The 16,988-nt window shown below is 37.0% G+C and overlaps 1 protein-coding gene across 1 annotated transcript in view; it reads right to left on the minus strand.

Moving 5' to 3' along the window:
• HHIPL1 (HHIP like 1) overlaps positions 1-16,088 on the minus strand; it is an 88,936-nt gene extending 72,848 nt beyond the window's left edge. Inside the window, exon 1 of the mRNA XM_074291321.1 lies at positions 15,634-16,088. Coding sequence (XP_074147422.1) covers positions 15,634-15,921 — 288 coding nt within the window. The 5' untranslated portion in view covers positions 15,922-16,088. The remainder of the gene's footprint in view (positions 1-15,633) is intronic.
• Positions 16,089-16,988: the final 900 nt, after the last annotated feature.

The following is a 16,988-nucleotide window of genomic DNA, read 5'->3' on the forward strand; positions in this document are numbered from 1 at the left end:
ACAATTATGACATTAACAATGAAAACATTCACCATAATGATATTAAAAAAAAAACTGAAGGTATGCCTAAGAAAATTGTGGAGAAAAAAAAGGATGATCACCATGAAAATAGCTTAAAATCAATAAATATCAAAGATTTACTTCCATGGAAAACAAACATTGACAATAAGGGTGGGAAGGAAACTAAAGGGAAGGTCAGGGAATGATTCAATTTATAGCTGTTTTATTCGCAATAACAAAAACTTGGGAACAGCCTAAAAATCCAGTAATTTGGGGGAAAGAGGTGATAGTCTGGATCTGTAATTCCATCCACATGGGGAGATTCCCAGCTAAGGTTCTAGTCCAGTGTGGAACCTTCTTCCATCATTGCCAAGTAACTCATAGTCTTAGAGTGATGCCTGAACATGGTTACAAAGATAACAGAGGAGAGACAGATCATTAACCTAATCTTCCTAACTTCATTTTGAATAAATTATGACAAAATATAATTGAATAGTGTAATGCTGTCAAAATATTAACATGAAAGATATAAAAAGACTATGGATGTCCTACAATGATCATCAAAACCCAAACATAAATATATATAACATATATATATACATATATAAATATAAAATACATACACACATATGCATATATTTTAAAAACCACATTAAAAGTAATAGAAATTCAGAAGGGAACAGGAAGTAAACATTTCTTTGATTAATATTTCTGATTTGGTAAAATATGACATAGTGTCTAACATATTACTTATTTTTCTAATTTTCTTAATTATTTGATATCCTTAGTAGTTATTCATTTAACTTGAGGAAACACTACTGCACAAAGAGGAGGTAAGGTGCAGTACCATTCCCTCTTATGAGTCCACAAAGGTGGTTTGGAAAGAATTCAGTCCCTTCTAACAGACTGGCTTCTAATGAGAAAGGATAGGTTTCCTTTTCACATACTCTACAATTCATTAAACTGCTCTAAAAATGATTTCTCTTTTAGTTTAGGTCATGGTTCCTTTTTAGAGTTTCTTCAAAAAGCAAAAATTAAACAGATACTCAATATACAAAATGAATCAGATATGGGACATGTAATTTACTCCTGCACACAAAAGAAATGCTAGGTTTAAAGTCTCAGTATATATTAACCTAAAGATTTAAAACAAGATTCATTATCTTAACTTTGGTCTAATGTGACAGTCTATTACTAGGCTAATACTTAAATCTCATCAGAACATGAAAAAGTTAAAAGGATTGCTACTTAGGTGTTACACATTTCACCTCAGCTCTTTACTATCTAATTAACTCAGTAGACATCTGCTTGTAAAAGTCACCCAGATTTGGGGTTTCACTGGCCATCTTCTGTGATACAAAAGCTTTTCAGGCCATTAGTCAGCTCCAACACAATAAAACTTTAAGCCTTCAAACTTCTCAAACTCACAACATTATCTCCAAATAAGTCAAACCCACCTTAAGAATGATTCTCAATCACCCACTAGGGAAATGAAACACAAAACTAAATAAAAAGGCAGGGTCCACTGTATGTGCCAAAATGTTTGTGGCAGCTCTTTTTGTTGTAGCTAGAAACTGGAAGTTGAATGGATGTCCATCAATTGGAGAATGGTTGGGTAAATTGTGGTATATGAATGTTATGGAATATTATTGTTCTGTAAGAAATGACCAGCAGGAGGAATACAGAGAGGCCTGGAGAAACTTACATGAACTGATGCTGAGTGAAATGAATAGAACCAGAAGATCGCTGTACACTTCAGTGTTGTATGAAGATGTATTCTGATGGAAGTGGAAATCTTCAACATAAAGAAGATCCAACTCACTTCCAGTTGATCAATGATGGACAGAAATAACTACACCCAGAGAAGGAACACTGGGAGGTGAATGTAAATTGTTAGCACTACTGTCTATCTACCCAGGTTACTTATACCTTCGGAATCTAATACTTAATGTGCCACAAGAAAATGGTATTTACACACATATATTGTATCCAGGTTATATTGTAACACATGTAAAATGTATGGGATTGCCTGTCATCGGGGGGAGGGAGGGGAGGGAGGGGGGATAATTTGGAAAAATGAATACAAGGGATATTATTATTTTTAAAAATTACTCATGCATATATACTGTGAAAAAAAATTCAAAAAAAAAAAAAAAAAAAAAAGGCAGGGTCCAGGTACAAATTCATCCTGTTGATTCTATCAGCAGAGGGATAGGAAGAAATATAGCTATTTCTCTCCCAAAACTTTTTAATGATGAAAAAAAGATTTCTCTATAAAGACTATATTGTTACATGGGAAGCAGCTAGACCCAAAACTGACTCTTTTAACTCACACAGTTCCCCAGACTACATCACTTTTAAGGGGCTGTGAGAGGGCAACTCAGGGCTTGCTGTGTCATATTAAATAGCAAGGCTTCTTGCACCTCACATGGCAGGAAATAGACCCCAGGGATTCTATTTGATTGATCAGAACTGGGAAAGGCAATTCCAAGTATGTTCCATGGCATGGCCCCTGATGTTTGTTTGTTTGTTTATTTATTTATTAAACAGATAGAAACTTGCAAAGCACGGGTATTCTAAGGGCCATTAATCATGGGAACAAGCAAACTTAAGGGACTCATCAGGCACATAATAAAACTGAGGAAGCTGAGGATCATCAGTCTGTAAGTACTTATTAAGTGCCTACTTTGTGCCAAACCCTGTGCTTGGGAGAGGGGGATACAAGGATGAAATGGTCCCTTCCCTCAAGGAATTGATGTTCTGTAACTGATGTTCTGTAAGAAACAAGGATGGATGGATGGATGCGGTCTTTCTACAAGCTATATCATATCTCAAATCTATCTAGAAAAGAGTCAACTTAAATTTAGAGTCAAGAAATCTCCACATCAGTTAGCTTCAGTGGAAGTCAGAATATAAGCTTTGTCCAATATTTCAGTCTTTGAGTCATTCTTTTTTTTTTTTTTGCTAAGGCAATTGGGGTTAAGTGATTTGTTCAGGGTCACACAGGAAGTGTTAAGTATCTGAGATCAGATTTCATCAGGTCCTACTAACTTCAGGTCTGATGCTCTATCCAAGCACTACCTAGCTATCCCAGTCATTCTTCTGCACAAGTACCACCCACATCCATTATCCATTTTCTGATGAGGTAATAGAGAACCTCAAAATGATGAGGTAACTTGAACCAAATCATGAGATAAATACCTAATAATGAGGTATATACCTCAATAGGATTAAGTGAGGTCTAGTGGCAGGATTCGGGGTACAGGGAGTCACATGGAGCTCCCCTGCAACCCCCTTAGGATTCGACACAAGGATACAAAGTTAAATCAGGTCTAGTGGCGGCAAGTCCCCTGTAAATGAATTTACAGGCCCTAAAACCTAGATGGGTAAAAGATGTTTATTGCAGGGTTTGGAAGCAAGGTTAAGGTCTGGTTAGTAAAAGGCATTAGATAGAGGAAGATATACGCCAAAAGCGGCGGGGACAGAGAATCTCTGATGCAAGCATCTTAGCTGGCATCTTTCAAATCTCTGAACCAAAAATGGTTCTAGCTTTGCTCTTTTTATCTGCTTGAAGAAGTAATGGGCGGAGCTCAGGTTAATTCCTAGAAGGCCAGATTTTTGGCGGGCTTTATCCAAGTCAGCTCAGATCCAGTGGGGGGCTGGGTACAGCCCAAACTAGTTTGACCAGATCTTGTATCAAAGGTCCAAGTCCCAAAGGAAGTTGTAGATCAAACAAGGAATACCAAGGGCTACCGCCCTCAACATTCTCCACATCTATATTGACAGGGAAACTCACATCATTTCAATCCACACAATAAAATAACTGATATTTACATTGTGTTATAAAATGTAGGTAACATTTTACTTATATTACTCATCCTTACAATACCCTGTAAGGAAGGAAATATTAGCCCCACTTTACAGATAAAGAAAGCTACTCCCAAATAAGTTATATTACTTTACTTAGAGTTGTAAAATTAATAGAGGTCAGAGAGAATAGAACAGGACATTATTTTGGAACTGATAATCAAAAAGATGGGTGAGATTTTTCTTTCAGAGTAGTCCAAAGAATTCAGACTAATTTGATTTTTTGTTGTTTTCTAATCTGCTTCAATGTAATAATAAAATTTTTTAAGTTAAATTGAAATGAAACATTGGATCAGTTTTGACTCTAGAGAAGCCAAGAATATTCTTTCTCTTCCATAAAACACAGGTACTAGAGTAAGAAGGAATTTTGAGATTTTTCAGTGTTGTACAAAAAGCCTGATTATGCAGGTGGAAGTTAGTTCATACTATGACCCAGTCCATCCTCTTTCCATTAAAAGACAGCCCAGAGAAAAAAAAGACTATAAAACAAAAAACTTGCTGAGATATTCTGAGATTGTATCAATCATGTTCCCCCAATGAAATGACATGGTCATTTTTCTTTGACAAGAAACTATATAATAGCTAGCATTTATAGAGCTCTTTAATATTTACAAAGCAGCTTAAACATACTGTCTCATAGGATCCTATGAAATAGATTTTATAATTATTACCATTTTGTAGATGAGGAATGTAAATCTAGAAGAGGTCAGGTGATTTGTAAAAGTCACACAGCTAATGAATATCTGGGGCAAAATTTGAACTCTAATCTAAGAGCTCTATCCATTATACTTCGTAGCTGAGCTGTAATAGAATCCTGCATCCCCATATGTATTATTATTGACAAAGGTAGCAACCAGAATAGAACTGAACATAGAGTACTAATGCAATAAACAGTTGTGAGATTAAATGGAATTGACACAAACTCTGAGCTAAAAAATGGTATCCCTTCCAAAAAGAAGAAATAGGATTATTTTTCTCCCTCTCACGTCATTTCCCCAATCCCATTGCCCATCCTTTCATTTGGTTGATCAGATACTGTTTTCTCCCTGCCCTGGACGAGACATTAGGTCACACTTTAAATATGTTCTTCCTGATTAAATGCCTTTCTGTGGATTAGCCTGCTACCAAGATTTATGAAAGGGAATTTGTCAAAAGGAAGCAAAATATAGTGTATTAAGGTGGAATGAAAGAATTCAAATGAATTCCCCACCCATTCCCAAACCTAGGAAGGGCTTTTCTAAACTCTCTGATTCAATGCACTTCTTAAGTACTTCAAGAATATGTGATAGTCATCTAGGTCCCCTGGCAACTCAAAATCCTATATCTTTCTAAAGGATTGACTTACTTGGTATGATCATGATTTTCTCTACCAGAAAACAACAACAACAACAACAACAACAACAACAACAAACCCAAAAAATCAAATTAGTGTGACTTCAACTTCCCAGAAGATACGTGTTTTTCCCCTGCAAAATCTCAATGCATGGTTTGCTTCTTATAATTGCTCATCTAGTTGTATTAGTTGACTCCATTGACATGTCTTAGAATCTATGAGCAAAACTTTGGCCAATCAGGGATTGTCATCCCTTGCCTGGAGGCTTGATTTCTGCCTGAAATGTCTCAAAAAAGAATTGACATCCTTGTCAGCCTTCATTGGGAACAATAGGAACATGATATATGTAGTATAACAAGAGAACAAAAAGGAGCACAATGAACAAATACAGTTGACTCTTGATGAAATAAAACAAAATAACAACTCAAACATCACTGAAAAATACCCCATTTGTTATATATCTATTATAAGTAGGTGATACAAAAATGGAAAAAAATCCTGAAGTAACATAGAAAGTACTTTGAAGTCAGAAAACCTGGGTTCAAATCTTGCTTCTGTCATTTATTACTTGACCTGGGATAAGTCTCATGAAGATAGACATATGACAGAGTAGCAAAGTATATCAACAGCTTTTTTTTTTTCCAGGAGACCTGTATTCTTGGTCTAACTCAGCTAAAAATTTACTGTGTTGGTCTTGCTGGTCACCTCCCCTTTGGGCAAGTTTTTTTTTCATCTGTAAAATCTCTAAGGTCCCCTTTCAGTTTTCACATTTTATGACTGTATACTAACCAACAGAATTTAAGAAACACTGAAAAAAGGGAAAACTTTGAGAAGAAATCAGGCAAGGATTGCAGGTATTTTATATTAGGAATAAACACTAGGCTTTGTCCATTAGTGGATATCTGTAGAATCCCTTGAATGGTAGTAGGTGAGGGTGGAGCAAGTATTCTCCATGAATAAGTATAGAACAAACTAAGTCCCTGAGTACTAGAAGGGACGTTTCAAAAATTTTATAATTAATATACAAATAAATGTTAGCTATTGTTTTGTTGAAATTGCTCCATCATTTCAGTCCTGTTTGACTCTTTGTGACTCTCACTTGGGTATGATATACTGAAGTGTTTTGCCATTTCCTTCTCCAGCTCATTTTTTGGATGAAAAAACCAAGGCAAACAGGATGAAGTGGCTTGCCTAGGGTCAAACACTCAGTAAGTTTTTGAAGTATTTTGAACTCAGAAAGTTGTCTTCCTGCTTCCAAGTCTAGTGCTTTATCCACTGTACCAACTGGCTGCTATTATTGTCCTCCCTCTCCTTCTCTTCTCCCTCCTCTTCATCTCCCTCCTTCACTTCCTCCCCCCCTTCTTCTCTCTCTCCTCCTCCTCCTCTTTCTCTTCCTCTTCATCCTTTCCTCCTCCTTCTTCCCGTCCTTCTGCTCTTCCTCCTTTTTCTTTCTCTCAATTTGTGCCATTCAGGGAGAGGGAAGGGAATAAGCATTTATATAGTGCTTGCTATGTGCCAGGCACTATACTAAGTGTTTTTTATATTTATAGCTCTATCTTATCCATCTATCATGTGTGTATATATTTCAGTTGGTCTGTTGACCATATTATGTATTCCACCTTGTGTCACAATTGTTTGGATGAGATTTTAGAGATCAGTCCTCTCATTCCACAGGTGAGGAAAGTGAGGTTAAGAGACTTATCTCAGGTCAAGTAATATGTAACAGATGCAGGATTTGAACCCTGGTCTTCTGACTTCAAAGTACTTTCTATGTTACTTCAGGATTTTTTCCATCTTTGTTATCACCTGCTTATAATATACATACAATAAATGGAGTATTTTTCAGTGATGTTTGACATGTTATTTTGTTTTATTTCATCAAGAGTCAACTATATTTGTTCATTGTGCTCCTTTTTATTCTTTTCCTTCTCCAGCTCATTTTACAGTGAGGAAACAGAGATAATAGAGTTAGGTGATTTGCCCAAAATCACACAACTAGTAAGTGTCTGAGGTTAGATTTCAACTCAAGAAGAGAATTTCCACTGTATCTATTGTTCTCCCTGCCTGCCCCTCATCGATGTGCTACTTTATCCTTAATAGCTGCCAATTTCCCCCCACTGTAAGGAAGGCTTAAACTTCAGTTCCCTTCTAGTCTTCCTAGACTCACTGAGGCAGAACTGCCCTTAATTAGAGGTCGTAAGCTGTTTTTCCAAGGATTGTTCTCTTTTTGTCTTTGATTAGAAAGAAAACAGTAAAAAAAAAAAAATTCCAGTGACCTACAGAAATACCCAGCACTGGATTTAGGATCAGAGAACTTCGATTCAAATGCTGACTCTACTACTTTCTTATTGCTACATTTTTTATGTAACTTTGGACAAGTAGCTGAACCTTTTTTGGGTCTCACTTATTTCACCTATAAAATGGGACATCTTTTAAGATGTAGCTCTCAAAATTGAATGGATGTCCATCAGTTGGGCAATGGCTGAATAAGTTATGGTATGAATGTAATGTAATATTATTGTTCTATAAGAAATGACAAAAAAGCTGATTTCAGAAAAGCTTGGCAAGACTTACATTAACTGATGCTGACTGAAGCGAGTAGAACCAAGAGAATATTGTATACAGTAACAATAAGATTATGTTATCATTAACTATGATGGACTTGGCTCTTTTCAACAATGAGGTGATTCAAGCTATTCCATTAGACTTATGATAGAAAGAGAGAGAACTATGGAGACTAAAGGTGGATCAAAGTATAGTATTTTCACCTTTTGTAGTTGTTTGGGGTTTTTTTTTCCTTATATTTCTTTCCTTTTTGATCTGATCTTTTTTGCACAGCATGAGGAATATGGAAATACATTTAGAAAAATTGCATATGTTTAACTGATCAGATTGCTTGCTGTCTTGGAGAGAGGGAAGGAGGAAAGAGAGAGAGAAAAATTTTGGAACACAACATTTTTCAAAAGTGAATGTCGAAAACTACATGTATTTAAAAAATAAAATAAAATTAAGGAAAAAAAAATGTAGCTCTCAGTCTGTGATTCTATGATCCTAGCTATCACCTCCTACTGGTGAGGGCAGGTGAATTTCCAGTTCTTCAGGAGCCTACTGAAGCTAAAAATCCTGTTACTAGTCAACCAGCATCAGTTAGTTCTATGCTGCACTTCAGAGGAGGGTGTACTTAGTCAACAGACTTTAAGAAGAAGCATCAGTACTAAGAAACAAGGTAAAAATGATAAGTTAAGGAACATGACAAATATTTTTAGTTGTCAATCCAGAATTACACATATATATCTCCCTAATTCCTTCCTAATCAAGAGTCAATAGAATAGAGAGAACACTTTCAAACTGCTCCTTTATAGAAGTTTGAGGTCCATAGCTGTTACACATTTAATGAGATTTTGAACTTTTTCAGTAGATTAACTAGTTGTGCTGATTTTTCCTCTTTTCATTTTTTTTTTTTTTTTTTGGTCATTAAAAATACTGTTTGTTATAGAGGATAGCTCTTTGGCAGAGGAAAAGGAAGGGATATTGGGAGAAATGATGATCCTATGAAAAGACAAAAGACATCAATAAAAAGCCTTGTAGGTTTTGGGTTTTTCTTTTGTTTTTTTTTTTTTTTTGGAAGAGTAAATGGGACATCTTAAAAATAACACTGAAATAACACTAAACTCAAGCTCTAGACTCAGCTCTATCATTAACCAGCTTCATGATTTTAGATATTATTTAGTCCCCATTGGTCTCAATTTCCTAATCTACAAAATGTAGGAGTTTCACTAAATTATCTCAAAGGTCTTTTCCAACTCAAGGCTTATAAATTCTAAAATTCTTTCAAATAAATTGAATAACCACTAGGAAGAACATCTGGCTTACAGGAAACTCTTCCTTCCTCTCCTGATTCCAAAACAGTCCTTGGAGTCCAGCTCCAACCCAGGTTGACCTATGAATCATGTTTCAGAAAATTCTAAAGGCTTTTGGTCTAAATTGATTCTGCAATCACTTCTTCCTGACACCCTGCCCTACCCTACCACCCCAAACCACAAGCTCTATTATTTTGAACTTTGAAATTCTTCTGTCTAATCAAAATCTCCAGTTTTTGTTTCTCCCTCTGACTCACTCCTCCTAAACCTATTCATCTTCATCATTTTACCACCAGTTTTTCCATCTGTCCCTGTTTACCCAGACTATCACCTCTGCTCCTATCTTATTTTCCTCTACAATCTTGACCCTACAACTGATCAGAACAACTATATGCGATATCCAATACCACAAACTGCTCTTCATTCTTTGCCAGTCCTCAACCCTAAATCACATTCCCCATCATCCATATTCTTCTCTGTTGACTTCCATGCTGCTGAAGAGCACTGGAGGAGGTCATTGTACTATGCTAATTGGTATCATTACAAATTTAGGTTAATTAATCTCAATGAGGAAGCAGTGTGGTTCAGTGGATAGAGACAAAGCCTTTGCATCAGAAAGTCAAGTCCTCCCTCTAACATACTAGTTGTGTGACCACAGGCAAACTATTTCATATCTCAGTAACCCTGTGACAACACTCTAAGACTATAAGTGACTGCAAAGTTGCCCATTTATATCAATGGAAGGAGTTTCTGCACTGGTAGTTCCCTACACCCACATCAATGAAATCACAAATTCTGATTTGTTTTAAAATCTCAACTATATCTTACTGCTGCACAAGGGAGAAAACCCCAAACATTTTTACTCTTTCAATTCAACAACATTTGCTAAATACCTACTATGGTAGATGTTCAAAATTTTTTCAAGGATCTAATTGCTTCCCACTATGCTGTTGGTTTGTTGTTGGTTGTTGCCCTTCTCTCAACAGATATCATCTTTCTTTAAAAAGGAAATAAAAGCTATCCACCATGACTTTCCTTTTTTACTGGATTCCAAATGTTACAATCTCACTGTGTTTTTAGCTATCCTCTTTTCTGTTGCTCATCCCTGAACCTTTCTCCTAAGTCCTGACTTCTCCCTCCATCTCATTTCTTCCCACCTCTCTTAGGAACATGATCCATCATTTCCTCTATTATCTTTAATTTCTTCCCATCTCTTGGCTCTTTCTCAATTGTTCACAAACATGCTTAGATATATCTCAAACTTTAAAAAGCTGAAATTGTCTCATGTACAATCATTTTTTTCCTATTCTACAATGCTATTGTAGAAGACATACTGGACCCTAGTCTTGGGCCCCAGATTAGCTTCTGAAAATTTCTAACATAAACATTTTCTAAAATCACTAACATAAGTATGTTTAGATTTGCTAGGTCCACAGAAGGAACACTTGCCCCATAAACTGTTTCTTGAAACCAGGCAACAAAATTGCTGTTTTGACTAACTCTGCTTTTAACAGCTTAACAGTGGCTAAGCTACTGTCTGAAACAGATTCTGTTTTTTAGCAGTCTTAGTATTTCTAACATGACTTAGAGCCAAAATTATGATACATAAGGTTTCTTCTTCCAATTAGTTACCCATGCTATTTGGCTTACTGCTTTTGCAAAATAAAGCTTTGACTTAAAGAGAATCCTGTATCAGTTTCTCACTCCAGCCCTGAACCAAAAGTTCTCTCTCAGCACTACAGAAATACTTATTTTATTTCTTAGATTCAGAATAAAAATAAATAAAAAACTGCAATAAACTTTGCCATCCACTTAAGTTATCACTCTTTGTAGACATAACTATACTCTTAGAAAGTCCTAGAAAATCAACTAAAAAACTAGTAGACACAATTAACAACTTTAGCAAAGTTGCTGGATATAAAATAAATCTGCATAAATCATCAGCATTTCTATGTGTTACCAACAAACCCAGCAGTGAAATTGAGAAATCCTATTTAAAATAACTGTAGATAATATAAAATATTTGGGAGTTTACCTCCCAAAACAAAGCCAAAGAACTATATAAACACAATTGCATAACACTTTTCACACAAATAAAGTTAGATCTAAACAATTGGGAGAATGATAATTCTACCTGAATCAGTCTACTTATTCAATGCCATACGACCAAACTGTCAAGAAATTATAGTAATTTAAAATTATAATTTTAGAAAAAAAAAATAACAAAATTCATTTGGAAGAACTTATGCTCTTCAAACAAAAGAATTACATGGCAATTAGTTAGAAGAGGAAAAAAAAAAGACAAAGGAAGGTGGCTTAGCTGAATCAGACCTAAAACTAAATTATACAGCAGAGGTCATCAAAACCATTTGCTATTGGCTAAGAAATAGCCAAATACTAAGAGAGTGAATCAGTTGAATAGGTTAGGTTTATAAGATATAATAGTCAATCACTATAACAATCTAGTATTTGATAAATCTAAAATTTTCAGCTTCTGGAATGAGAATTATTTGATTAAAAAAAATTTCTGGCAGAAACTAGACATTGATCAACATCTAACATCAATATATCAATATCAATATAAGGTTAAAATAGGTTCATGATTTAGACATAAAGAGTGATACTATAAGCAAATTGGGAGAACAAGGGATAATGTGACCATCAGATCTTTGGTGAAGGGAAGAATTTATGGCCAAAGGAGAACTAGGGAACATTTGAAAAAGCAAAATGGATAATTTTGATTGCATTAAATTAAAAAGGGTTTGCACAAACAAAACCAATGCAGCCAAGATTAGAAAGGAAGCAGAAAGCTAAGAAAAAAAATTTACAACTAGTGTTTCCAAAGGCCTCATTTCTTTTTTTTTTTTAATTTTATTTTTTATTATATCTTTGCATATACAAAACATGTGCATGGATAATTTTTCAACATTGACCCTTGCAAAACCTTCTGTTCCAATTTTTCCACTCCTTCCCTTCACCCTCCTCCCCTAGATGGCAAGTAGTCCAATACATGTTAAATATGTTAAAGTATATGGTAAATACAATATATGTATACATATTTATACAGTTGCATAGGGAAGATCAGATTTAAAAAGAAGGTAAAAATAAGCTGAGAAGGAAAAAACAAAAATGCAAGCAAACATTAACAGAAAGAGTGGAAATGTTAGTTTGTGGTCCATACTCATTTCCCAGTGTTTAAAGGACTCATTTCTAAAATATATAGAGAAGCGACTCAAATTTATAAGCATACTAGCCATTCCCCAACTGACCAGTGGTCAAAGGATATAAACTGACAATTTTCAGACAAAAGAAGTTAAAGTCATTTCTAAGTCATATAAAAAGTTGCTCTAAATCACTATTAATTGGAGAAAAGCAGATTAAGATAACTCTGAGATATCATTTCAAATCTCTTAGATGGCTAAGATGACAAGAAAAGATAATGATAAATGTTGGAGGGTATTGGGAAAACTGGGATACTAATGCATTATTGGTGGAATTGTGTAATGATCCAATCATTCTAGAAAGTAATTTGGAATCATGCCAAACAGCTATACATACCCTTTGGTTCACCAGTGTCTCTCCTGGGTATGTATTCCAAAGAGATCATAAAATAGAGAAAAGGACCCACATGAACAAAAGTGTGGCAAGGAACTGGAAATTGAATGGATGCCCATCATTTGGGAAATGGCTGAATAAGTTATATAGGAAAGTAACACAATATTATTGTTCTATAAGAAATGATGAACAGATTAATTTTAGAAAGGCTCAAAAAGACTTACATGAACTGATGCTGAGTGAAGTGAGCAGAAACAAAAGAACATTGTACATAGACAGTAACAAGAAGATTATCAACTGTGATAGACTTTGGTCTTTTCCCTAATGAGGTGATTCAAGGCAATTCCAATATACTTGTGATGGAAAATACCATCTACATCCAGAGAGAGAACTATAGAAACTGAATGTAAATCAAAGCATAGTATTTTCACCTTTTGTTATTGTTTTTATTTGCTTGAGGTTTTTTTCTTGTATTTCTTCCCTTTTGATCTGATTTTTTATTTTGCACAATATGAGGACAATGGAAATACATTTAAAAGAATTGCATATGTGTAGCTGATATCAGATTGCTTGCTGTCTTGGGGAGGCAAATGGTAAGGAAGAGAGGGACAACATTTTGGAATATAAAGTCTTATGCATGTTAAAAACTATTTTAAACTGTATTTGGAAAAATAAAATACTATTTAAAAAAAAGAATCACCCAACAGAAATTGTTCTCTCCAAGGTTCCAAATGGTGTCTTAACTGCTTAATCACATAGCCTCTGAATACTAAACATTGTAGACTAAGCCTCTCTTCCTAACAATCTCTCCTCCCTTTACTTCTTTTATTCTATTTCATCTTGGTTTTTCTATATTTTCTGACCATAACTTCTCAGGCTTCTTTGTTTGTCTACCAAATGCCCACTATGTGTCAGATATTGAGCTAAGCACTGGGCACATAAAAGAGAAAGACAGTTGTGGTTTCAAGGAGCTTGCAATCTAATATGTGAAGACAACATGCAAACAAAAGTATTCAAAGCAAGCTATATACAGGATAAATTGGGGTGGTGGTGGAAGGGAATTAAGCAGAGGGAAGGCAAATAGAATTAAAGGGATGGGGAAGGCTTCCATTCATCCATCTCTTTCCAAGTCTCTGTCTTGGGCTCAGTTCTCCTTTCCTCTCCTCTATTCTCCTCTCTTCTCTTTTTCTTTCTCTTTTGTGAAAATCTTTTTCAGTTTGCACAGTTTCAAATATAACCTCTATAGAGAAAATGAAAAATTCATATATCCAGCCCTAATGGTTTTTGAATGCTAGTCATGTATTGGTGGCTATCTCTTCTTGGATGTTCTATGGGCCTCATAAACTCAATATATTCAAAACAGTCTTATCTTTCCCCCATAAAAAACTTCATCCCTCCTCCAAATTTTCATGCCATTTGAAGACAATACCATCCTTGTCACCAACTTGAAATCATCTTCATTACTCTTTTCTCCCTCAATCTTCATAGCCAATTACCAGTGACATCTTTTCAATTCTACCTACATAATATATCTCAGATCCTTCCCCTTTTCTTCACTTACATAATCACCATCCCAGCTTAGCCCATTATCATATTTACTCTCTAATCTATCCTTCATATAGCTAAGAAGATAATGTTCTTAATGAATTTTATTAATCATTCAATAAACAGAGAGAGAGAGACAGAGACAGAGACAGAGACAGAGACAGAGACAGAGACAGAGACAGAGGAAGGAAGGAAGGAAGGAAGGAAGGAAGGAAGGAAGGAAGGAAGGAAGGAAGGAAGGAAGGAAGGAAGGAAGGAAGGAAGGAAGGAAGGAAGGAAGGAAGGAAGGAAGGAAATCCTTCAGTAATTGTCTAATACCTGTAAGATAAAACATAAACTCTTGGTCTGGCATTTAAGGCTCTCTATAAATTGGCTCTTTTCCACATTTCTTGCCTTACTATTTTTTTTATTTACATACTACTACTCCCTTTCATAAATTCCATCTTCCAGCCAAAATGAACTACTAATTGTTCTCTCGGAACCCTTATCTCCAGTCTCCCTGCTTTCACATAAGCCATCTTCCCCATTTCTGGAATGTGCTTCCTACTTTGTATGTGTTTTCTAAAACTCCTGTCTTTCAACTGTAAGAAGATGCTATCTCCTTCCTGGAGCCTTTTCTGATACATGTGATCTCTTTCCTCAGTTTTAGCACAATGTCTTGCATATAGTAGGTGCTTTAAAACGAATCTTTTACTAAATTTAATTGAAACTTCCTGTGCTTCAAATGAATACCAAAGGAGAACCGGACCTTCTCTGCCCAACTTATTGAACTGAAAACTGTTAGAACTAAGAAGAAGAAAAAGGAAAAAAAAATCCTTAGAAACAAAGAAAGTGAAACTCAAAAAAAAAAAAAAATTGTAGAAACTGTCTTGTCCAACCCCCTTATTCCACAGATGAAGAAATTAAAATTTGGGGGGTGGGAGGGAAATAAAGAACTTGCCAAAGTTCACACTGTGAAACAGTTGTGACCCAATGTAAAGAGCACTCTATTTGTTCTGCACATAGTAGGCACTTATTAAAATATCTGCGAAAGTGAACCGTTTTTATTGTTGAATTTGCACTCAAAATTCCTGGATTCTAGTCCCAGCTCTGCTAGTTATTTCTTTCAACTAAAATTGTTAATTTTGAGTTTCCCAAAGCACAAGTTATGCCTTCAGGATTCTTCTCTGGGCCTCATTTTCTCAACGGTAAAATGAGAGGATAGAAATGGATGAGGTCTGGAGCCCCTTTTGAGATCCGATATCAGAGCCCCAAACATGCCAGTACTCCTTAGTCTCCCCAATAACCTACTCCCTGGTGCTTACCACTTCCTTTGCTCCAATCCACTTAACCACCCTCCCACAGCTGCAGGAGAACGACCCCACCCTCCGGCACTTCCCTCTGCACAGCCCGGGCTATCAACCCGAAGGGAAGGAAGGCGGGGTCCAGGTGGCGTCTGGAGCCGATCCCGAAGCCCTGGCTTCGGTCCCTCACCTGGCACAGCAGGTCGCGCACGTAGGCGGCGCAGACCGCGAAGGTGTCGGGCTCCAAGCGGCTGGTCACAGCCCAGTAACGGCGGCTCAGTGCGGCATCCTGCTCTGCATCGCAGCAGCCGAAGGCCGAATACTGCTCACAGAAGGGCAGTGGGCGCGGCGGCCGGAATGGGGGCTTGAAGTCCAGGCACTGAGGGTGCGCGCTCCCAGTGCCGGCCCGCAGAAGAGCCAGGGCGAGCGGCAGCAGCACTAGCCGGGCCAGTGCTGCCCTGCAACCGGCCAGAGCCATGGGGGCGCTCCCCAGAGCGCGGTCCGGCCAGCCTGCTCCGTCCTGCCCCCGCTCCTCGCTTTTGTCCCGCCTCCACTTCTTCCTTCTGTCCTTCCCTCCTTTGCACTCTAGGCCCTCGCTTCTCTCTAGTCCCCAACTTGGCGAGTGCCGGGCTCTTCCTGCGCCTTCTCAGCTCCAGCTGTGCCCCCCTCCTCCCTTTAGGTCGCTTACAGCCCCGCCCTGCGGGGAGGGTAAGGGGACCCAGGAGAGTGGAGACGTTCCTCCCACCCATCGAAAGATTCCCCCGCCCTGACTGAAGGGGAGGAAAGGATGATTAGCCTTCTCTTTAATAATTTCTCCTCTCCCTACCCTTCACCCCCCAGCCCCTAACTGAGCTTTTCCTTCCCGGAACCCAGTGAGCTTGGGAGAATGTTTAAGGTCATTTCCAAGATCCCTCCAGCCTAAGATTCTGCCTCTGGGGAGGCCTTGGGATTCCATCCACAGAAGGCACAGTCGTTGGGTCCAAAAGTCTTTCCCTTGGTGTTCTCTCCACAAACCACAAACCTTCATCAGGTCCTGGAGGGAATTTTAATGTTCTTGCATAAGTCAGTACTCTCGTTGAGCCTCACTAAAATCAACAAGAGTTCTTAACCTGGAGTCCAAAGACACGGAATTCAGAGGGTTCTGTGAACTTAAATGGGAGAAAACAGTTATACTTACATTAACTTCTAATTGAAATTTAGCAGTTCCTTCAATTATTTAAAAACACTGTTTTGAGGAAGATCTATAGGCTTCTTCACACTATCAACTAAAACAAATTGTTCATGAAACTAAAAATGGTTAAGGATCCCTATTCTAGAGTATCTAAAGCCCATATCAGTTCAGATAATTTATGATATTAATATATCATCATGTTAAGATTCCTTCCAGGTCTAACATTCCATCTCCTAAACATCTCTGGCTTAAGATGTTATATTGTTCTAAAGTCTCTAAAAACTTTAACATTTATTCTATGGTTCTACATTTCTAAGATCCCTCCTTCACAGTTCTGACATTCCCTTTCACTCTAAGATGCTAGGATGCCCTGG

Source organism: Sminthopsis crassicaudata, chromosome 2 (genome assembly GCF_048593235.1).
Source record: "Sminthopsis crassicaudata isolate SCR6 chromosome 2, ASM4859323v1, whole genome shotgun sequence".
NCBI lineage: Eukaryota > Metazoa > Chordata > Mammalia > Dasyuromorphia > Dasyuridae > Sminthopsis > Sminthopsis crassicaudata.